At 40.7% G+C, this 25,733-nt stretch overlaps 1 protein-coding gene across 1 annotated transcript in view; it reads right to left on the bottom strand.

The window, feature by feature from the left end:
- Positions 1–25,733, bottom strand: part of cdh13 (cadherin 13, H-cadherin (heart)) — a 456,544-nt gene that overhangs the window by 29,775 nt on the left and 401,036 nt on the right. The window contains exon 12 of the mRNA XM_050074237.1: positions 17,286–17,428. Coding sequence (XP_049930194.1) covers positions 17,286–17,428 — 143 coding nt within the window. The remainder of the gene's footprint in view (positions 1–17,285; positions 17,429–25,733) is intronic.

Genomic DNA, 25,733 nt, shown 5'->3' with positions numbered 1-25,733 from the left:
CAGAGTTCAAACACATGTGTACAAGGACCTCAACTGTTTCACACATATATACAAAAAATCAAAACAACATTTAACCAAACAACAAACTCATACAACAAACACCCAAATCACAACACACATTAGGAAAACTGAATGCAGTGCAACATGTTACTCATTATCTGCTGACCCAGGGTACTTAGAAGCCATATTCTGATTTAATAGGTGGACAAACTGAGGAACAAATGAGTTCCTCAACCTGCTCAATCGAGCCTGTGGGACTTCAAATCGTCCGTGTGATGGCAAAAGCTGATATTCTTCACACACCATGTGAGAGGGGTCAGACGTGATATTACAGACAACATTCTTTTAGCACATGCAGTTTGGGAGCTTGACTCATGCTCATCCATGGGTGAGACTGTTTATGTAGTGTTTTAAATAGTAAGGTTTTTTTAGGAAAATGCATGTGTTTGGGAAGTACTGAGCATTCGACTGGATAAATGAGAGTTCAATTATACTGCAGGAGCTGTGTGAGAGTTTGTTAACAGATGTTTTGATATAGTTTTGCTGTTGTGAAACATGGCCTCCTTTTAGCCCAATTTATCAAGAATTTTGTCAGTTTTTGGATTCTTCGTTCACCGTGGAGGCATGCAAGAAAACCTAAGTTTTCTGCACAAATTTAAAGTAATGCAGGGTGAGTTATTGATATATTAATGATTATTTTGGGGGTGAAGTATTTCTTTAATGCAAATATGAGGGTTTTTAGCATGCTTACAACAACAATGCTAAGAGATAATGAGCAGGTATAATATTTATCATTATTTACCACCATTAGTTTTTCCTGTATTTGGTCATAAACCAAAGATTTGGACAACGTAAAATTTTGATTTGATAATGGCACTGATGGAGAGTTCAGGGATCACCAAAATTGTTAAAGTTCATCCTGAGGGGGACATGAATTTCTTTACTAAATATGATCGCAATCCATCTAAAAGATGTAGAGTCATTTAACTAAAAAACAAAAACTGTCAACCTCATGGTGGCACTTGAGGAACCCTAACCAAAGACGGTAGGATTCATCATCTGGGGACTCAGAATTTCTGTACAACATTTTATGGAAAACTATGCAGTAGTTGTTGAGAGACCAGCAGACAGACATTGTCATCCCTGGAGCCATGCTGCGGCAATTCTGCATCGCTCTATGCATTTATAGGACAGTGTTCCTATATAAATTAGGAATGACATATTTTGTCTTCATAAGCTTTCCCTCCTTGTCTTGATTACAGTCCATCTCCCCTGAGCAGTGGTTGATCATGCGCATTGCGATGTATTGTTAAACTTAATTCCAATGTACCTGCAAGTGAATACATTTGATCGAATCTGAAGTAATCCAATTACCTTCGAGGCTCTGACATTTTGCATCTTCATGACAGGGTAAAATAAGACAAATGTAGATCAAAATCCCTGTGCTATTTTGCTCTACAGCTTCTCCATCTTGCCCTCCTTTAGGGTTTAATTAGATTGCAGTGATGAAGTCAGAAAGTTTTGAAACTTGCATAAGCTAAGTAACTTCTTTATTCAAGTGAAGAGTGTTTTTTTGTACAAATGAGATGATTAATGATGTATTATTTTCACTGAAAAATTTAACAGTCCAAAGCTAAAATTAACTTTCCACAAGTGGGGTTGATTCTGATAAATTGGTTTCAGAGCAGGAATTACACTAATTAACGGGCGAGATTAGCTTTAATTGTCTCCATCAAGTCCCTCTTCAATATTAAAGGGAGCAAAGCCCGCGAGCCAGTTCAGGCAGACAACTTCAGTAATGGTGTAACACTTGCACGAGACAAATTCTACTACAGGCATCATGTATGTATGAACATATATCCAACACACCCTTTGCAATATGGCAGCCAATTTAAAATGTTGCACTATTCATTTGCAAACACTTTCTGTGAAACGCTCTCAGCTCTCAAAGCTCTCACCATGGAGGTGGCTTAGCTGGTGGCTAGCAGCTGCATCATCAGCAACAGTAACAACAGTGCTGACAGAGCTAACAGAGAGTGGGCACTACCCTTCCAATAGTTCCATCTTGATATCAGTGGTATTGGCAGTGATTAGCTAGCCAGTGGAATACACATATAGGAACTCACATGTACTAACATGCATTCGTGGTTGGACCAATTTCCAAAACAAAGAAACAGAGAAGCTCGGAAACAACCCAGGTAGCTTGACTTAACTCTCTACATCTTTACATAGCAAATAGTTGTTTGCTGTTATATAAACACTATCCGCGTCACTGACAAGATTTTCCATCATTTATGACACAATGTTTCCAAGCCATTGACAAGATATTTGGCCAATCCAAGTTTTCACTGTTATAAGGTAGGGGGCGCTGTTACACATCTTTTGAAACAGAACAACACTGCTTTCTCCAAAACAAAAAAAGAAGATGATCAGCTGGAAACAGGAAGATGTTTACAGAAATGAAGCAGCTTGTAAACCGCATTTTTACAATTCAAACTGACTCAAGGACACGAGAAAAAACAAAAAAAATGTAAATGTGAATGTATTTTGTACTCTGAAATGATTATCTTTGACAAAAATGCATTTTTCCTCAGCTCTTTGTCCATTGCATTGTTTTTTGTAATGAAAATGTGCAAATTCAAGTGTAAGGAATAAGATAGAATAAAATGTCTTTTATGTATAAAAACAGCAGGTCTCCTCTTTAGTTTGATATATGTACTGTTTACATATTCATAGAACAAAGCCTAAACACCAAATGCAAACTCTGTCCACACAGTACTATGTGAATACTCACACAGAGGGGGTCTGCAGAGTCTAGTGATACCTTTCTGCAATTTAATCACTATGAGTGACTCATCTCACATTACACATGGCCATGTTCTCCATTTTTAAAAAAATCAAAAATATTGACTGTGGCATCTTTAAAGTAACACTACATAGTAATTATATTTTAAATGGTAATGAAGAGGCATTACTTTATTTCTGCTTGGTTAAGATAAAAGTCAAGAACATCTCACTCATAAAGCGCTGTGCTTCCAGACTACTGAAAAACACAAACATTTAAAACTTCAGGCAACCATTTAAACTTGATCTCATTTTGAAGTCAGTAATCTGTTGAGGAACACAAAAAAATGAACTAGTACTGCATCATGGGACATTTACATAATGTCCACTGGCAAACACAAAAAAATGTGGATATAATAAAAACATTACAGATATGAAACTATCCCAGGCAGTCTTAGTAAATCCACTAAGCATTATCATGGTGAAAGTGGATATCATTCCCAATTCATTTGTGAACACATGATGTTTTTCACATACAGATAATTTGTATTGATGCTATTGTAATATTTAGACCAATTTTACAGTATTTGTTTTTCAATTTTAGGCTGCAGCGTACAAGTATTGCAGAACATCAGTGTTTGTTGGATGAGTGCAGCAAAGATGGACATCAAGGAATTTCTGCAAAGGCCAACTTCATCACCTCCAACCTCCTTCCTTTAGGCTTCGCCCTCCTGCTGTATCTCCATCGTCCACCACTACTCCTGACACCTCCACCTGCCCGTGGCTGGCAGTTAGACAGCCCTGTTATTCTTCCGTCTGCCCAGAGATGAGAGGAGCAAGTAGACTGATTGACTCCTGGGGCCGTCAGGGCTAATCCGCAGCTACAGGCTACAAACTCAGCTTTCTTTCTCTCTCTTCCCCTGCTTTCTCTTTATATCTCTCTATCTACCCCCCAAACTCTCGTCTGCTCCCAACACTTTGGCTTTAGGCTAATGCTCTCTTTATGTCTGACTGTCACTTTCTGTTGTTATCGCTGTATTTTTTCCCTTTTCTGTTGTCTGACTTTTTCTCCTCACTGTTGTAGAAGAGGAAGGAAAGACAGGGATGTGACCGGCAGCGGTTTGAAATGTACCAATTTCTGCCCCTGCACGGTATGGTGAGTATAAAATCCATGATCTGTTTGCACTTGGTTTTTCCTCTTGGGGTAAAATGTGTTGTAGCTGTGAAGTTTTATTAGAGGAGGTGAAGGCAAGGAGCACAACAAATTTGAAGGGGAGGGTAGAAGTACAGCCAGTTCCATTTTCATTTTTGGCAAAGTCCATACATTTGATCAGTTTTTCTCACTGTGAAATAAGTCTGGCAAGTGTTCTGGGCACCACTGAATTCACAGGATTAAAAAAAGGCCTACTTGTAGAGTTTGTCACCAAGGACAAAGCTAAAACAAGACTATTCTTATCTGGCTACATTTCTTTTTCTCATTAGAACAACCATTAAATACCAAGACAGCTTAGGTACATACAACCAGTGGATGATGCCCTTGGCTAAAAATATTCAGCATTGTTATTACTATGATTATTTTTCCTCAGCAACATAAAAGTAGGCGATGAAGGAAATGAAATAACAACAGGCAGGGACTCGAAGAAGCCAGGAGCAGGGCTTGCATATGAGAAATGACTCATTGGAAAATGTCACAATACATCATGCTGCAGCTAAACAGTCAGGAAGACTAATTCACAGGTGGACCACAGCAAGGTAATAGAGGAGAAAGAGAAAAGATAAATGGAGGCAAAATCTAAAATGAGAAAGGGAGGAGAGCAGTAGGGAAAGGAGCTTTGAAGGTGAGTGATTTTGAAAAGTATATGATTATATGAAGTGTCTGCCATACCAGCAAAATTGACTGCAATCTAGTTAAATATATTCCCCATCACCTTACAGTGTCTTACAGTAACAGCACCATACTGAGCCATGCCATTTCTCTTCATTTCCTGTTAACAGCTTCCTGAGTCCATTCTTGTTAAAAACACTTCCAGCTGCAGTATGAGCTACAATGAGTACACATTATGTTTAGGTTTCACTCTGTGACACTTCTGTTTCCTTTGCTGTATGTTGAACAGAATTATACGGTATTGTCCTCAGTTATGAAAAGCGTTTCCACAGGAAGTGTAGACCTGTATTATACAACCAGAAGTGGAATCAAGGCACAGACAATAAAACTACATAAGGGAAAAAAACAACACAAGAGCCCAGCAAACTGAACAAAATGTTTCACACTTAGGACGCATAAAGAGATAAATGTGTGTTTTACATCAGGCTGGAGGTAAACAAAGACATGGTATAAGTAAAATTATGAACACCTTTAAAAGGTTCCATGATGTGAAATTCTACAGAGGCATTCTAAAATATCTTAAAAGGGAACTACACCCATTTTTAAAATTCATATATGTTATTCTTATTGTCTGAGACAGTCCAAAAATATTAGTAAACATGAACGACTCTCTTTAAAATCCAAAAGCTGGAGTGCTAAAACTCAAATGTGTGATGTCATCAAGTATAAGGCATAGAGCTGCTCCATAGACAATGAATGGGGGAAGATGTTTTAGATGACACTGGGAGCACCTCAGGGAATTTTATGAGTATATGTGTACATTTTCAGTTTCAGAACTGAGAATGCTACAATAGAATGAAGCTCATTTGGGTACAAATTAAAACGAAAACAAACAAACTGTGGGTTCACAAAATCAGGGTCTATGAAGCAGCGGCAGACTTTATACCCCATGACAAGTTTGAGACTTAGTTCTCTGGTTTCTGGCTTTGAGAGGGAGCAGCTCATGCTCACAAATATTGATTAAACCTTTCTAGGCCATGGAAATAACATAGTGGAATTTTTAATTTAGGTGGTGTTCCCCCCTCAGCTCCCCCTAAGTTCAGAAAGCCTTAATTAGACAGATTTTTTTAATTTTTTTAAAGAATTTCCCTAGCAAGCCAAATGAGAAGGACAAGAAAGCGATAATCTGAATAATTGTAATAGGGTTAGGGGGTTAGGGTTAGAGGTTAGGGGTTAGCCAGGGGTTATCTCCAGGGTCTTAAAAGCACAGCCAATTCAGAAATGCTTTTGACCTTGTCGTCTCAGTTGCTAGTTTAAAGTCTTCAATATGACGTGATGTTTATGTGTAAATTATGGTCCAATTTAGGATAAAACTAGATGATAAAGCAGAGTATGCTTCCAGATGTTGCTACCTCGTGACTGACAAGTCATTCCCACAACAAGGTCCTTGCTCTCAGTCAGATCCGTTCAAATATTGTCACTTCTGTCTCCACAAAAAACAAGATGGTGACAGCCAAAATGCCAGACTTGGGGCCTCAAAACACTAGTTCACAAACCAGTGGGTTTTAGACTTTATCAACTGATTCACTGATTTTTCAATAACCACTTATCCTGTTGGGGGTCGTAGGCGGCTGGAGCCTATCCCAGCTGACAGGGGGCGAGAAGCAGGGTACACCCAGACTATCACAGGGCTGACACATAGAGAGAGACAAACATTCATGCTCACATTCACACCTACGGCCAATTTAGAGTCACCAATTAAAATGCATGTCTTTGGACTGTGGGAAGAAGCTGTAAAACCTGGAGAAAACCCATGCTAACAAGGGGAGAACATGCAAACTCCACATGGAGGGGCTCCCCCACCCTAGGGTTCGAACCCCCCACGCCAGGTTCGAACCAGGAACCCTCTTGCTGTGAGGCGACAATGCTAACCACTGCACCATCATGCCACCCATTTAAACTTTAAAATAAGACAACTTATTCTTAGAAAAACATTACAAAGCACTTGTGGATCTGACATGACATATACTGGAGACTTTGTTGTTTGGCTTTGAATTTTTTAAGTGGATCTTGCTGAAATATTGATTAAACTTCATAGGATAAGTGTATTACATCAGATGTCTTGGGTTTTCTTCTCTCTTGCAGTCCGAAGGGAGTTAGGTCCTTATCAGCTTATAGTCCAGTCCAAAAACAAACAAACAAACAAAATACTTGTAGGTAACTCTAGATTACAGTAAAATGGGACAAAGGGCATAAAGATAAAAAAAATCCTGAATGTAGTGAAAAGGTGATGTCAGTATTTAAAACTGAAAAAGACTTTCATCTTTTCAGTGGATTTCATGGAAAGAGCAGCTACTTCTGCCACTCTGTGTGTTCAGTGTCATGCTGTAAGATATGCTACCCTATCTGGTTTTGTATTTTCCTCTCTATCCGTCTTGCCACTATTTAAGTCCCAGACCTTGTTAAAACTCCCTTTAGATAACCCACTTCATTCTGTCCCATCACTCATTGATCTCCTCGGGGCTTCTGCAAACATTATCACATGACACCCTGCTAATCTGATTGGCTGATCAGAACTGTAAATGAAACCAGCCAGAGCCAATTACAATAGGCACAAGTCATTAAGAGAGATGACTTCGGGGAGAGAAGCAGTGCTGGGGACAGGTGCATCGCTGCTAGTCTGGCAAATTACTTTCAGAATAGAGTTTGGGTTATCAGTTGCTGGCTATTATACTGAGTGATTGGAGAAGGAGGGTATTGAAGTGGGCTTACACTGCAAGCTTTTTTTTTTTGAGGACTAATTAAACACCAAAATTTTTTATTTTGGTCTGCTCCCAGAAAAACAGGATTTTCACTGTGATAAGGTGTCGGATCAAAATTAAAAAAAACAAGTCCCTATACACTGAAGAGAAACACCTTTAATTAGTAAGTTTGTTGAACTCACACTATTCACAGCACTGAAGCAAGATCTGATGACCTGCTGGTACAAACTGATTATAAAAGGCTCCTTTTAAACAGTTTACTCATTTTACTGTTCAGACAGCAATAAAACCAAATTAGTTACACATTAAAAAATGATTAAGGGCCCTATACAGGCACCTGTTCTCCCCCTGCCTACACCTGCTCCCAATTCCCAGATTGTCTATAGGCTCTTTTCACAACAGATCTTTTGACTTGTTACACTGGGAAAAGCACAGGTGTGAAGACCATTTAGCTGCTTTGGTTTCAGGGTCCTGGAGTTGCGCATTCTAGCTCACTGTCTCACTTTCATGGTTTACTGTGACAATAAAGTAGTTATAATGTGATTAGTAATTTTGTACTGAGACTTGTACTTTTTAAAACTATCACAAGTGACACTGGATATATCTCAATTATTGCATCCTCTTGTCTGGTGCTTGGATCCAGTCATTGTGAATATCATCAAGTGACCATTATCACTTGTTACCACTACCATTACAATGCTTCAGACTGGGCACACTGCACCTACCAATTCCTTTGCTCCTGTCAAAATTACTATGGTTACTTGAGTTCCCGACACAGGAAGTAGAGTAGGGCTATACTACCTCAAATCTATGCTCCCGATGACAACTGATGACGACCATTGTATTGGCTAATAACATTTGAAGCATGTGCTTGGATCTTTGGTCACTGGACCAAAGTGCAAAATGGTGAACCAACTATCTGACAGAGCAACGCCATTGCTTTCCTTGACATGTGGTGCATTTCTTAAGTCTGCCAGCTCCACAAGTAACCCCACAATGTAGACAGGATAAAGATTACAAGAAAGCTTATTAATACCAAGTGAAAATTCAAAGGCCCATGGATTGGCTTTCATTATTGAGGTAACATATCAGATACAGAACACATGTTAATACCAGGTGTAAATGGAGTTTTTGGCTCAGCCTTTTGCTTGAAGAAGGCAGGTTATGCCTGATCTTGTTAAGCAGCCATAACCAGCGCTATAGACCATTTCAAACTGGACAACATAAACATTCTAAATGGGCCCCTTTGTATTTCCTGTTTGAATGTATGTTAATGCTGAAGCTGACAGGAAGTAAACAGGGACCAAAGTTGTTGCCCTAGCAACACAATAGCAATGAAACGGTCCATATCTGTACATACCAGAAATCCTGAGTTAGGAACTAATCCTCTTCAAGGTGTTTTAAGTGTATATGAGGCCTAAAATACTGTCTGTCGGATAGATTGTAAAGATCTGGGTAGCGCTGGACTAAAATGACGAACTTCACCTCCGTAGTTGCCAAAGGCTTATATTTACACAAGAAAGGAATATATATCTTTTGGCTGTGATTGGTTATTCCTTGTCACGATACATGCAGTGAGTGTTGCTGCATTCCAAAACTTTGTTTATTCAGGGTGCAGCCAACTCACCCTGACTGAAAAAAAGACGGCGGTGTTGCTCTCGCTTATGAGCGCACCTTCCACGCGTCTACATTGACAAAGATAGATTTGAGGGTTAAAAAATGTGACATGTGTCTGGGCCGTTATCTTAGGAGCTTGACAGCAATTGGTACATTCTCTTTGGAGACATCATGCTAATCCCAGCAGAGGTTCGCCCAGCTTCAACCTACGCAAAGCCGGTGAAAACACCTGTTCTTGGCCTTGAATATTTCACTTTAAAGTTCCTAAATTATCTGCCTACAAAACAAAATACTTAATAAACTTGGAATCATTTTCATACAATATTGGTAACCTTGACCTCAAAGTACCTAAGAACTACAAACCAAGGAATCTTTACTCAAATTAACATGATTCTTATGCACTATTCATGTGTACATTTACGGGTGCTTTGAGGAAGTGTCACATGCACAGGAGGAAGGAAATATCCCAGGGAAGAGCAGTTCTGTGCCAATTCTAACGTGAAAGGTGTTAATTGAGGTAGCCTTTACAGCAACTATGAAATTGTGAGGCTGTGTAATTAAAACATCCTCCAAGCCCTGCACATCACATTGCCACCATACAGCCTTGGTAGAAAAGCACACACACACACTGACATACACAGATGGTGCCTTTAACTCTTCATCAGGAACTAAGCCTCTGACAGATTTTCTATGTTGGTCTAATGACATACATCTAGATAAACTGAAAGAAATCCTCCATCAGCCGTGTTTGCCTGATTCCATCATCTGACTTCATCTTTCATTATCTATCCCCCTCCATCTCCACTACCCACTCATCTCATTTCATTTGGATCCCTGTCATTAAAACTACAGCCAAAGCTGTTCATATCTCCACAGAGGAAGCCCTCGTGGAAAATCCTGACAGTGGTGTGCTGGGTGAGGAGGTGGGGGGGCACTTTTTAAAATTTTAATCATACTGACTATACTCACTTTCCACATAACCAGTAGTTTCAGTATTTTACAAAATAAGTATCCTGGTATCACTGCACTCAGACAGAGGCTCTCTTGCTGAGTGGGCAGAGGCGTGTTTGTTTTAGCGTGCCAGGCTTAGTGATAACTTCTGATCTGTGGATGAATCAGTATTCCAAGGACACAAGAGAGGCAGGGCCCGATAACGGCCAACAACAGAGAGAGACATTTCTTCCCTGGCAAAGCTGAACAAAGGTATTCTTTAATCACAGACGTAACGCGAGCCTGTTCACAAGGTGCCGACTTCCCCGAGAGGTTCCGCTGCTAGTGGAGACATGAAAGACAGCGGCAGTCAGAGAGGGACAGGAAGAGGGAAACAGAGGTTGGGGAGGTGGTGCTAAAGCGCTAAAGTGAAAAAGACACAGTGTGTATTTGGGGTTAATGAGGCAGTGCGGCAAGACAGGGGAGGTAACAGAAGGCAAGACAGCGTCGAGCTGTGATCCTCTGCGCTTTCCAGAGCATATCCCATTACACTGCCATTATCCTGGGTCAAGATGCCTTGATTTCCTACCCTCACGCTGGCGTCACCCCTGCCTACTGCTACACAGGGTCATCATTGATTGGCTGGGCAAGAACACATTTCAGTGAGGTAGTTAACCTGCTTGCCTCTGTGGCTGTCTCCATAAAGGGATTGACAAGAGAGTGATATATATATGTATATATATATATATATATATATGTACACACGGAGTGACCTTATGACAAGACAGGGGAGAGTAAACACGTCCAGAATTCATATAACCCTATTTTGGTCAAATGCGATCTGGGAAAGCCTTCTATCCCACTAAAAGAAAATCAATTTATTCCTTCAGCCTGTGATTTTTTTTTTAATTTTCACCTTTAACTTTTCTCCCTATCATGTCTCTTGAGCTTGTCTTATTTACTTCCATGTTTTGCTTTTTGTCTCCTTGACACTGAGCCTCCTGTGATTATATTTACCAATCTATTAGCCAGAGTCCGCTCTTTAGCTTGTGCTCTCTTGGCTCTAGTATAATAGATACTTTGGAAAGTTATAGCGGGCTGTCATGGCTGATTTCTAGCATTTACTACTGTATGTCTCTATCTGCTAACAGCTCAGTCCCAAATCCCCTTTTAATCAAACACTTACTGATCAATAGCTAAATCAGGGTTTAGTGGACTTTCACTTTGCATTTAAAAGCCAGAGCTGGAGAACTGAAGACCAAGCTATCTGTAAACACAGACAAGTATCTTCACAGATGTAAAAGACCACTATTTTCTATGCTATCCTGTTCTATTCTACTCTTGGCCTGAGGATTTCAGCGCACTGGGCTGACACACTGTCTCATCATGCCTTATTATTTCCCCGCTGTAGTTTGAGGCAGCCTGATCACAGCTGGCTAAAGACACAACACGAGTCTATCTATCTGCATTTAGCCTGCCAGGCTGCCTCACTGTGTGCTTCTGACATGACAGACACTTAACAGAGAAACCATTGTATCTAGGCTGGCCTGAAACGGGGAAATTACTCAGCCCATTACGGCAATGAGTGGCACACTGGTTCGCAGCACTTAGTATGGCAATGAGGCAGCACGGTGGCAGACATCCCACACGAAGATGGACATGTGTAGAGGCATACAAAGGTGTGCCTGCACGCACCCACATAGCGGGTATCTCTGCTTCTGACAGCTGGCTACCACTGTCACTCTTTTTTCCTCTCTTTTGAGAGAAGAGATGATGAACCTATTATGCGGACCTGTCAGAGAGATGGACAGATACATGTGTGCTGCGTGCGCGCACACACATATAGTCCTATTTAATTTTACATCCATCTGAGCACCAAAGAGTTTTTTTTTTCTGTGACCCATTAGAATTCAACATCCTCTCTCTCCTTTTGCCTCCTGCTTTTGATTTAAACCAGAGGGGATGTGATCTGACTGTGATGAATGCTGAGACTTATCACACTGCTCAGTCTGGGTCCGTGTATGTGTGTGTAATACTTAATACTCCTGTAATTAACAAAGCTCTCTTTGACTGTGTCGAGATTGTCTCACTGTTATCCAGATAAAAACACACACACACACACACACACACACACACACACAAAATTCTAAATAGAGGTCTCTCCTCTGTATGGCCATGTGTTTAAAACAAACACTGCTCAGCTCTTTTGTGCATAACTTAAGAGTTTTTAATAGGAGGTTTGTTCGCAGCAGACACTGAAGTTTGCTTATGTGTGTGTGAGTATGTGTGAGCGCGCCGCCGTGTTGCAGACGACTGGGGCTTTGATAATGTATTCATGCCTCCCAATGACAAATGGCTCCCACCAGGAGGCGGTTTAACATTTAAATGAGGAGCAGGAGAAAACATTGAACCACAACACACAGCAGCGAGTGGATGCGCAGGGGCAGGCTAGATAGGCGCTGCATGTACCAGGACAAAGACATTAAAAACCAGGATGAACACACAACTTCGAAATCAACACACACACACAGACACACAGATGCGCCAACACAGAATCTAAAAAAAAAAAACCTAATGTGAAGGAAGGAGAAGGGGGTAAGATGCGGGAACAGCTGGCGTCCCGGCGGGGAATCAGAGAGCAGAAGAGAATTTGTTGGCGTGCAAAACCAGCAGCTACTGATGAGAGTTTATATAAACAGCCCGTCAAGCCCTCTGCTCAGGTTGGAACAATATCTCCTCAAACAATATCGCGCCGCTCCGCCGGCCTGCCAGGTGCCACTGCCCAGGCAAAACTGGGTTGTGGCTTTTCAGTCATTAACTCAGAAACAGAAACACATGATGGGAGGAGGGAGACAATGTGCACAAATACAGATGCAGGGATGAGGGTGAGCACCAGTGCATGCAAATAAACAGATGAATTTACACTGGAGTGTGCATGCGCATGTATGTGCACATGCCAGTGACAATCACACATTCATTCAGGTGTACAACGTCACACATCATGGAGTGACAAATGGCTCTATCTGCTTGTCCTGTGAGTGCAGTCGTTTGCTATGGCAACAGAGTGTAACCTCCAGACTATAGACCCATTTCTGCAAACTCTTCAGCCGAGGTGACCCCTGAACTTGACATCAGCGTTATCATTACTTCACTACCTTGTTAAATCCCCACATCCTGTGTTCTTCTCTTCTTTTTCTTACCTCTATCCACCATCCTAGCCTGTCTTTCTTAATCCAAACTTCCCTCCTTCTCTGTAGTTTGTTCGCTCCACCGTTCACCATCTGTTGCTGCCTGGAGGCCTGCTCCTGCTGACCTGCCCTCACGCTGTTAACCAGGAGCTACAGTCAATCTGTTGCTAACCATGCAAAACATTTACCAAGAGTATACTTCCCATTTCAAGCTAGCACAAAAGGTCAAATTGCCTTAAAGTGGTCATGGGGCGGCCCACGACAAAGGAGAAATACTTATTTGGGGAAGAACTCTCGCCCCTTCAGGTACACACAAGACCTAAAGTTACTGAGAAACATTCAGCAGGTAAAAATCTAATTCCATGGTCCATACATTGTAGATTTCTAGTAACATGTGTAATTACATATAGCCTACCTAGAAAAATGGATGATGTAATGCTTTTAGAGACCTCTCTATAACCTTCTTGAGTATCTATTTCTTTCAATCGATTTTTCTCCTGTTCCAGAACATGTTTTCCCAATTTTCTTTTTGTGTACAGGGTCTTCACATATGACACTTACTCTCACCCTCCTCCTCTCCAGTGCAGGTTAGAGAGGCATTCATCTTAGGTCTCCACATAAAGACAAAGATGAAGATATAAGGGTCAATCGATATCCTGTTGGTAGTCTACACAGGTGGGTTGTCATACAATCATTGTGCAGATCGCTGGGGGGAAGGAGCAAATTTCTCCTGTCAATGACAGATTGTGAGGCGAAAGAGACGAGGCAGGGGTTGCAGATATTAGTATTCTGCTCACATTTGAACCACGTGCACAAAGACTGCACGCATACACGCATCAATTCAGGAGGTTGTTAAAGGTCTGGGTGAAGGAATTTTTATGGTTCCCCTTGCCTGTATCTGTGCGGGTAGAATAGTGGCTTAAGAGCAGCATGAGCACGAGTGTATCTAATCTATCACCTTTAACATAAATAGGACGAGGTGCAGATTGAATTTTACGGTTTGGCTCAAGGGCGATGTCAGTTGGTCGGTCCAACCGACATTGCCATTCCATAAAGTCTGAAATATGTCAACTCATTATTGGATGGTTTGTCACAAGATTTATACAGATTTTCACGGTTCCATGATGAATCCTAGTGACTTTGAGGTTCCCCAACTTTTCATTAATTGCTGCCAACGGGTCCAACCTAGTATCCCTCCGAAGTTGTCCAAATGCGGCGCTTGGTCGACTTCCGGCGTGACACAGACAAAAAAAGTTACCCTTTCATGTCGTCATAATGCACAGCTGGTTACCTTCAATGTTTAATGGCACCTGGTGGCGTCAGGGGGAAATGCGGTGGGACAACAACATGGCTGAATTTAAAGTAGGGTGGGTGGGAGCAGTGGTGGACGGGTCTAACAACCACCGACTTCCACCTGGGAGGCTGTTGTTTGCTTCCTCTATAATTATAAAGCCAAACCCTGTTCTTTACTCCTGAACTCACACCCATGCTTTTGTTGCCTAATTCCAACCATGTGCATGTGTGGGCAAAATATAACCACGTGCGTTTGTTGTTGAAGGTAAAAAAGTGTCAACTCACAGTGGTGTACTGGCATAGTGCATTAATTTTATGCAAACTGTACATTTCCTGTGAAAATGGAAGTGTATTTTGAAAACAGACAATGCATGTAACAGGCAGAACTTGTCACAACATCCAGAATGTCAACAACCAATGTACCCAAGGTACCTTGCATGTTATATCTCGACATGGAAAGTCCATGACCAAATATCGATATGTGACAGGGTCAGCGTGAGAATGTCTTCACAGGGCAAAATTTTCATTGTAATAGTTAAAAACCATCTACATGATTTGGCTCAAAATTTGCTTCAAACTTTCGTGGTTCCCAGACATACACTGTAAAATGCATAATGGATGTAGCCACCATGATGTCATCCTTTTGTTTGTTGACTCATGCTTTGAAGCCTCAAGTTCAGCATTTTGGAAATTAGGTACAGGAATTCACGCCCCACCTAAGAATGAAATGCAATAACTTTGGTGATCCTCTAACATTTCACTACCTGCATGACATTCCCATCAGTCTCAGCTGTGCTTCGTATTTAGTGTTAGTTTTCTAACACACTGAACCAAAATGAATCTGGTAAACATTTAACCTGCCTAAAAGCAGCATGTTTGCATTATGATTTTGAGCAACTTGCATGCATGCTGATGTTAGCACTTAGCTCAAAGCACTGCTGTGCCTTTGTCAGTACAGCCCCACAGAGCTACTCTTAGTCTTGTTTTGATGATACCTAGATTCCAAGTACTGATACCAAAAGAACAGTTTTTGGTACCTTACTTACTGAGGAATCTAGACATATTTGTTTGTTGTACAAAATCCATTTTTTATTATGCAAAAGAAGCTCAACCTCTCTTGCTGAAAGTTAAATGTGATGATTGATACCACTTTGATGTCTGCATGTTAATACAAAGTTACAGCTAGCAACAGGTTAGCTTAGTTTAGCAAACACTGGACTACAGTGTTTTGTTTTTACACTTTTATTCTTGAATAAACAATAGCCTCAATCTCATTTTTTGACATTAATATATGAATTAGCAAGCTTTATAGGTGTTGGTAGGTGGATTTTGTAACCCTCAGACACAGTCAGGCTAGCTATTACCCTCTGTTTCCAGTCGTTGTGCTAAGCTAGGCTAACCAGCTGCTGTTGGTCTGAATACTAACCATACAAACACATGAGTGATATCGATCTTCTTATCAAACTCTCAGCAAGAAAACAAATAAGTGTATTTCCCAAAATGTTAAACTATTTAGCAGATACACACTGTCTTGAAACCTTCACAAAAATATGAAACTGTTGGATACACTTTCATTTCTTACCGTGTATCCTCTGCTGACGCCAACACTAATCTCAGCCTCTGCCCTGTCCACTCTTAATCTTCACCATTTCTCTTCATCTCCAACCATTCCTTACCCACTTCCCTGGCTTTATATCTTTTTCCTGTTATCACCTCTCATGTCCTTTCTTTTCTCTTCTTCCTGCGACCCTTCCACCTCCTCCACCTTCTCCTCCTGCCCCATCATTACTCCTCTTTCAATGCTCATCTTTCTGAGGCTGGAGAATTCCCCAGCACAACAGTGCTATTCTGCTGCCTACTAATAGAATCTCTCAGTTCCTCTAATGGATCTGTCAGAATCTCCCTGAGCACAGGAGACCAGATAGATTGATAGGCAGAGGGAGAGAGACAGTGAAAGAGAGGGACAAAGAGACAGCGAGACATAGACAGAGAGAAGCAAAGAAAAAAAGGAGAGACACGCCGGGGTTCTCGACACTTTCATCTGTGCCTCGGAAAGTCTCAGAGCAGCAGCTTCACTGACACTGCCAACCAGAGACCATATGGTCTGTTAGAAGCAGCGCCACTTAAGGCCATCCCATTGTCACCAAGGGATAATGGCAGTTTCACTGTGGCCAGGTGAAACTAACCGACAGGGTGAGTCCGTTCCAAGAGTGAACTGTGCTTATATGCAGAGGCAGGCTTTGTTTCTACTTTTTCATGTTTGCTGCAATGATTCTGCACTGACACTCATCACCCAAGAGGAATTCTTTGTATAATACAAGTGAAAATAAATCTATTGTATGAAGCCTGGTTGGCTCGCTGCCACTGTGTAAAGAAAAACTTTATCATAATAACACCATAAAACACATTTAACACCTTAAATTGTTTATTTGAGTGGTAGTTTAAATAAACATAGTATATTTTGTTGACATCTTTGGTGCTATGGTGGTTACACTTTTAATTAAACAGTTTAAGAAGGACTTTGATATTGTTTTTCTTTGATTTTCTATTGCAGTTTTTCTATGTTTTGCTCTTTATCCACTGGGGCTGTCACTGTCCCCACCAACAATCCAATTCTTCATTGATTTGTTCAAAACAAACCTTTGTCACTTTTCATGCGTCAAATGCTTGTTTCCTGGGAAATATCTACCAGGAAACAATTTAGGATAGTAATTTCAAAGCCTTTTATTTCCTAGCTGCCAATTACTGTTGCATTATATCAGTGGGAAGGTAGCAAAATGGATATTTATTTATCTGAATGCTTTATAAAATACATCACATCCTTTTTATGTCTAATTACCTAATTATCTTTTGTCATTTTCATGCAATGGGAAGTCTGCAACTCACCGTTATCTGTGGCGATGAAGACCGCTGTGTATTTATTGTCATGGACATAAGGAGACTCACGGTCCAGCGGGGCTGAAGTGTTGACAATGCCTTTGACTGGGTTCACACTTAGCCAGCCTGCTGGGTCTCGCAGGACAGCATACCTGGAAAAAAGTTAATAAAAATAAGTACAGTGAGAAGTTGCGGCCATATAAGCACCAGAACATCAACTATACACACCACCTTGGGAAAAAAAAAAGTATTTCCAGTTTGTTTTGCTCCTATATGTATATATGTTCCATGCATCAGCAGACAGACAGCGCCACAAACACAACAACAGAAAACACAGGCATTTGAATTCTCCTTATTTGTTTCATACAGTGTATAACTCTGAATTCCTGATGCCAGCTTCAAGAACATTCCACTTTTGACAGATAATACAACAGAATTACACTTTTTTATGACATACAACACATAAAATCTGGTTGCATAAGTGAATAAATGCCATTTCTCTTGAAAAATGTACATGCAATATGGATACATCATTCAGTCTTGCTTTGACCTAAACATGTTGTGCTAGTGAACAACAAAAGCAGCTATCAATTAAATGACCAAAAAAAAAAGAATGTGAAAACAAGGCTGATTGTTGTTATTATTATTATTTTTCATTGCAACACAATCTGAAGGACATAACCTATACAGCACATTATCCACTTTCTCCATCTGCTCCCACAAAGAAGAGCAGCAGCAGTTACCTTGGACACATTCATACCATAAATGACTAAAGCCGAGTAGGTGAGACCCCTTCACATACAGCAAGTCTATAAACATGTTGTCTGAGTGGGCGGAAGTTCGCTGCAGAGATCAGCCTCTCATTGGGCGGAACGAGCCACCCGCTGAAGTCCCGCCCTACCACCTCCGGTTGTGTAGCAGTTTTCAACAGTTTTCAACACGTCCTTTACTAACTTTTGTGGTGTTTGATCTTGCGGGGATGTAGCCATTTTTCTGCCATGGTTCGCATCCTTTAGGTGATATTTTTGTGGGCGTGTTACACCAAAACCTGTTTCCCCCCGGCAATATTTTTGCAAGCGCACCATTGCTGTGGCACCGCCCAGAACGATTGTGATTGGTTGAAAGAAATACAAGCAGCCGGGGTGTTTTTTTCTCCAATCTCAAAGTGAGAGTCGGCCCAGCCAGACCTTTCTTTTCTTGAGGAAGGTCTGGTGAGCGAGACTAATAAACATGTAGTTTTCAATTTCTTTCTGTGATATAGAAGATTCTGCGATGCATCTGTACAGGTATGTGTGTGTGTGTGTGTGTGTGTGTGTGAGTCCCAAGCTGAGCTGAGAGATGGTGCTAAAAAGTCTAAGACTAAATTAAAGCTGCAAGCAGCAATGAATGGGCCCTCGCACCTTCACGCCCGTCAGGGGTGCTGGCAGGACGCCGGCTGATGCGGCTTTTCATTTCTGTGAAAGTCAGACACAGCATGCAGGAGTGAGATGGTATATCCCTCTAAAGCATGTGTGCTGAAATGACCTACTTCGCATTTCACACCGCTTCGTTCTCTGTTGGAGAACACAATAATTATACATCATGTTGCTATGAATCAATTGTAGAGCACACCATGTAAATTCCATGTAAATCAAAAGATAATTGTCCGATAAGTCTTACTTCCTGTTGCCAGTAGGTGGCGCAATCACCATGACACCTAATTTGCGTGTTGAGGCCTTCAGGCCTTGAGCCTTATGAAACAATTGAAATTTGGGGCAGATTGGACAAGGTACATGGAAGTTACAACAACTTCCTGTTTGTTGGGGAATAAAGTGTCACCATGGCAACATCATTTGATGTAACTCACAATCATCACAAATAAGCATCATCAAGGTATTGCAACTATGCCAACCAAATTTGAGGTGGATCTGGTCACCCTTCTGAGAGGAGTATGTCAAAGTATGAAACATGTCATTTCCTGTTGCTAGTAGGTGGCCTTATGACTGTAACTTAATGTAGATGCCATGGGGCCATGAAACATGCAACATTTAGGCCAGATTGCACAATGTCTTCTCAAGTTACAACAACTTCCTTGTTTAAGGTGAAACATGCAAAATGGACCCCATGCCAAGGCAACGCCATTTGACAGAAAACTGACAAAGAATCTGAGGTGGATCTGGTCAACCTGCTAAAAGTATCTGAAAGCATAAAACATGTCACTTCTTGTTGCCAGTAAAGGGCGCTATGACTAAAACTAATTATGGGCATGTAGATGTGTTCAGGGTAGGACTGTCACCAAACATCTTAAGTTTGGTACAGAGTGGACTGTGTATACTAGAGTAAGAACTATTTCTATTTGGTGGCGAATCATAGAAATTGGATGCCTCGCCATAGTCACGCGGCTTGACAAAAACTTAAGCTTTGGGTAAGCTGTAATATCATAGGTCTTTAGATGATACAGACAAAATTTGAAATCAATCAGATCAAATCTCCAGGAGGGTTTGTAAAAGTATGACCCCTGGAAATGGCAAAAAATGCACAGAAATTACACATTTAATTCCAAATGGCTGACTTCCTGTTGGGTTTAGGGTATAGCTCCCAGAGACGTTTTTGTACATGTTGGGATGTTACCTGTGCCTACCATGTGCCTTGTACATATAGGTGAAACCACCTATAAGGGCTGCTTCATAGAAATTTTGTGGGGGGCGCTACTGTGCCATTTTTTCCACACCCCATTATGACACCCATATCAGATGTAAATGTTCATCAGTTTTGATGTATGTGCAAAGTTTCATGAGCTTTCGAGGACATTAAGCCCCTCAAAAATTGAATCCATTTTGGAGAAGAAGAATAATTCCTTCAGTTTCAATAGGGTCCTTGCACTGTGTGGTGCTCGGGCCGTGAATATCTTTAAAATATATATTTTTTGTCACTGTTGTGGAGAAATAAGGATTTGTTGAAATAAAGAATAACATTTGTGCAATCTAATGTGGTGCAGCTGGTAACAGTATGCCACAGAAGCCCATAATGTTATGGCCAAAAATCCCAATATTTAAATTAAGAGCTTATCTAAGATTTGTTCAGTTAAAGAAAGTGGGACATTTGTGTGGCCGATTATAATAACAATCTGTCAAAAGGTGCTGAGAGAACAAGAAAAAGGTGTGAAAGTGGGCCCAGAGTGATTTTCTGTGCGTGGGCTCTACCCCTGTGCGCATGCATGTGTAGGTGACTGCAGCAGCAGCAGCAGCAGTGGCAGCAGTAGATCCTGCAGGGCTGAGATTTGAAGATGATGGAAGACCTCTCCAAAAATCTTGCAGGCGAATGGCCAAGCTGGCATCTCCTTGAAAATGAGCCGAAGAGCGGATCACGACCCTGCTAATGTGGCCACTCAGCCAGCCACTGATGGCTGGTAGATGGTGATTGGAATGGGCTTGCATCTGTGTTAATGTCACAAGTGATTGATTTCGGAGTTCTGGTGCACCAGTTTTCCTATAGCCTACGCATGCAGAAATGTACACACAAGTATATACTGCCTGTACATGTATACCTTTACACAAAGTCTTGTTCTGTGAGCATCATAGCTGCACAAAAGGCACCCAAAGGCAGCTAAAGGTTTTTCAAACACACACGCAGAAACACAAGACTACAGACTTTCTTTACCACAAGGCCACTCTTTGCCAAAGTGCTCAGCAGTAGACAAATTGTCTTTGAAATGGAGCTCTTCAGCTAACAGAGCGCGACAAAGCCTTGGGAAATGGCTTCGCAATCAACCCCTGCTCACACCTTTCCCCTCTCACTCTCACTCACACACACTTTCCCTGCCGTCGATTACTACTGTTAAACAACACATATGTTCCACTGTAACAAAAGAGGCACTGCTGCGAGGTTAAATGCACTATTAATAATGACACATATATCATTTTTCATGCTCTCTTTCCACACATACACACACATGAGGCAAACTCCTTCAATAAAACAGAGCCATGCTCACAGGTTATTAACCTCCATATGTCTCACTCCTCTGGCTTCACTATCAAACACACACTCTGTGTTGCATTATTGTTTCATCATGACCACATTGTGACACAGAGACACAAGGGAGTAGGTTTCATTTCAACATTGGGGGAGACATAAATAATACGAGAGGTTAAGGGGTTATCCACAAGAAATAAAAACATGTTTTCATTGTTGATTGTGGTAGTGGTGGTGTGGGGGGAATGGAAATTATATAATAAGTATAATTTCCTAAGTGTATAATCACCTGAAAATAAGAATTGTTGTGTTTTTGTTACCTTAGAATGAGTCAATTATATGTACATAGGGAGCAAGTCCTCGTCGAGGGATTCTGCTATGTTGCAACGTCATGTTTCTACAGTGGTCTGCAATGGACAAACCAAACACTGGTTCTAGACAGGCAGCTTTTTTTCCATGTTTTTGTGTCAGCCACCATGGTTAGTCTCTCCACAACGGGCCGAACAGCATCACAAAACACTTGTTCTTGAGGTGAAACTGCTTTATTCAGTGTTTTTACTGATTTAAATCACTGGTTCTGTTTGTTTTGGAAAGGAGGAGACCTCTACAGATAGTTTAGCTCCTCTTAAAAACCTTGTGAACAACGAGGTAATCCTTCTTAGCACATGAGAGAAGTTTCAGCTGGTTGCACTTTGCAGTCCTCACCACTAGATGCCACTAAATCCTGCACACTGCTCCTTTAATAACCAAATTGAAGTTCATAGCGAAAGTTGGATATCTGTTAATTTATCTCAAATGTCAAAATTGATATTGGCCAGAAAAACCCAATCAGTGTTACAGTAAATCCCAACCAATTACAACAGCAACAACAACTATTTCAATGTGCTGTGTAATACATACATTTTGATATTTTATGCCCTGCCACATCCGTCAGAGTGAAGCAAAAATCCCTCCATGTTAACCAGGGTTTGAAGTCTGGAAATCAGCAGAGCAGCCAAGACAGCATGTATTTATCCCTAAAATCTTCCCTTAAATGTTCATTTTCATTCCACATAAACTCACAGATTCACTCTAAAGCGCAAATCCTGCATGGGAACCTCTTTCAGACGCGTGGGATATTCCATAGCTGGCAGCTAAATACAATGGAGCAACGCAGACTGCTGAGTAAAATATCAGGCTATTATGTCTCTTCCTACAGTAGAAGTCCTGAAGAGGTGTAATGCTTCTGTCTGCTTTAGTACAGGCTCAAAGGTAACCACTAAACGAGTCAGATCCACTGTTCCTCCTCCATGTGCAAACATGGAGACAGTCCATTAGAGCCCTTTAAAGGGCAAATTAGAAAGCCATTAAAAAGCCATTTGGAATATTCATATCTGGGTAGACGTGGTTATCTCCAAAACCAGAGAAGGCCCAAACAAATCAGTCAACAAATGAGACAGCGCACAAACACAATGATCACACATGTCCTCATTTAGCCGCAAATACACACATCCACTTCAAACATGCAAACACAAAAGCAAGCAAAATGTGAAATACACAACTTAAAGCAAAAACGTGGCCTGTATGTTTTGCTTGCACTGTGAAATTATTCTCAAGACAGCAAAGTGATTTGTCCAGATTTTTGCTTGAGTGGCAGAAAGTGCCATGTCATGAGGCACACACTGTGACCCCAATGTTAGAGCGAGCAGGCTGTTATATTGCTCTTTGCACTGGTCTGCAGAGCTACACCCTTAGGGACTACTCTATGCTGCTTTAGCTGGCACCAGAGCACAGTCAGGGGTTGTGTGTGCATGTACATCTGTTTGTATAAGGGTGTAGGTTTTGATAAGGGACTGCTCATAAGAGGACACAGAGGAGCCATGTCAGGGTTGGCAGGAGTCTAGCACATCTGTCTGACTGTAAGGTGTCTCATTAGAGGTGATCCAGGGCCAGAGACGTAATATAACACCAACCTACAAGGGCTTTAGGTTATTATTTTACGTAAACCTCTGAGAAGCCATCTTTCAGTGTTTATAAAAAACAAAGAGTTTAAAAAAAAAATCATGAGTCACACTGATACGATCTACTTGAAGCAGGGTAAGTCAGCCCCTTCTTGCCCCACTCTCTGTATCTCTGTTATCAGACCACAAATGAGACACAAATTATATGGCTAGCTACCCAATGGTCTCTCCACCTCACTCTCCTCTGCTCTGGACTGCTTTTCCGGGAGGAGAGCGGGCAGCAGCTCTGAAGATGGACCTTCCATCAGTAGCCAGCAGCAGCGCTAGGTCTAACCTGTGTAACAACAGCAACAGAAAGTTTGGACTAGTCAGGGCTATCAGGTCTCCTCAAGCTGGGGTTTGCGATGGCTGGATTTGGGTTGCTGTTGCCTCCCAGTTTTATGGTCTGTAGAGGCAGTTGAAGACAGACCGTGATTCAAGGTTCTAGCTTTGATGTGTTCGCTTCATAAACATGAACTTGAAGCCACAGCCGTGAGCCTTTGGTTAGCAAAAGGTTAAAATATTAGCAACATTTTATCTCTTTTTATTGACAAGTGTTTTATTTCCTTTACTGTCAGGCAATGCCGAAATAGCAACTTTCTCAGAAGGAATCTACAACAGTGAATCAGGCTTTCCTTGAAGGGACTTGTACACGCATCTGTATTTGAAGAACAGCCAACAGACTCTCTGAAATTACTTGTGAGTCTCCTGTCACTGGCTAGGTTTTTAAAACCTGACAATGGAGCCAAGAGAAGATTCTGAAGTCTAATTTTGTATCCATCCACATGAATTATAATATGCTTAAAGTTGATTATGGGATTTTTGCCCATAATGACACCAAAATGAAATGGCTACCCCAGCGATTACAGTACAATACAATAATTTTAAAAAATTGCATGCACTTGTGAATTTTTCTTACGTTGTTAAAAACATGTAATCATGCAGGGAGGCTGGTATTTTGTCAGTATTCAGTAAGAAAACTGTGCCAAAAACAAAACAAAAAAAGTAATACAAAAACTACAAAAACCTTGCACAAAATGATGTTTGATAAAACTAAAAAAGCAGTCTTAACCAATACACTTTGAGGATGTAAATAATTCATTTTGACAGCTAATTCGTAAGTTCTTATCTGAGAGCAGAGCTTCACTGTCGTTCTTGTGGATGTGCTGAGACAGATGAGCTCTTTCTAACTCTGATCAGAGCCTTGTTCCTCAGTTTTCCCAGACAACTCAAAGGGATCTGGGAGCAGGAGAGAAAAGGAGGCTTAACGCCCACTCATAATCCAGTTACGTCAGGAGCACAGTTTTGGCAAACACTCTATGCATCTGTGTGTGTTTTTGTGTCAATAGCAGGTGTGGGTGGGATACACAGAATAAGATAATGGTAAAAGCTAATTTAGAGAGAAGATAAAAGCTGAGTGGCGAGCGCTGTAAAGCATAATTGCTGATTTTTGACCTTGTTTGTTTTCTTTTAAATAAGATATCTTGCTGGCACCTCTTCTCAGTAGTAGTAATACAGTGCGGCTGTTTGATTCCTCTCTCAAATGCACTCAGGTTTGCTGGATTGTCAGTATAAACTAATACTGATGATGGATGTCTAATGGGGTTAAAACATGTACTTCCTGAGTTGGACATTTCCCTTTACTAAAGTGCTTTTAAATTTGATAAATTTGCTTCCTATCATGCAGTCTGTTGTTTGTTCCACCTGTTGTTTTTGTCTATGTCGATGCGCTCATTTGAGTCATTGACTACAATATTGAATGATCAAAATGTTACAGCAAATGTGAGCTTAACACAAATGTTTTTTTTAAATTCAAGTACTGTAATTCTTTTACAACATATAACAAAACATGAAGATGATATTAAATCTCTTAGCTAAAATGCTTAGAACGATCTACATGTCAGTGTTAGCCAGACAAGAGATCCTCTTGCGCTCATGTATATAATGATCATCCGTAAGGCAGACGTGTGATGGTGGTATATCATTCTTGAAAGTTTTGAGGAACTTGTCAGATGGCTTGTTGCCACACAAAAAGTGTGAATTGGTCCCTTACTTACAGTACATGATGCAAATCTTTTTAAAGGGATACTCCAGTGATTTCATACTGCACTTTAAAAAAGTTTGGAAACTCACCAAAGACAGATTTAAAGAAGATTGATTGAAATCAAAGCAGCAGAGGCAGCAATATCCTAACTTTAAGTCTCTAGTATAGGTCATGCTTCAAAAACACTGGACCCTATGGGGTTTGTAAAGTGGCTCACGTTGAAAATAACATCAACATTTTGCCACATTTAGCTTCAAACAACGTGTTGTGAATTTTTTAACGTCACCTTTTACCACATTTACAGCAATATTTGTTAACTTAGAAATATATTAAATAGTTAAATCTAAATATTAAATGTGGCACCTAAATGTTAAATGTTAAATCTAAATATTAAATCTAAATCTAAATGTTAAATCTAAATATTAAATCTAAATCTAAATGTTAAATCTAAATGCTAAATCTAAATATTAAATGCTAAATCTA

This window comes from Epinephelus moara, chromosome 20 (assembly GCF_006386435.1).
Source record: "Epinephelus moara isolate mb chromosome 20, YSFRI_EMoa_1.0, whole genome shotgun sequence".
Lineage (NCBI taxonomy): Eukaryota > Metazoa > Chordata > Actinopteri > Perciformes > Serranidae > Epinephelus > Epinephelus moara.
Note: the sequence above shows the minus strand (reverse complement) of the source record. Positions and strands in the feature narration are given on the sequence as shown.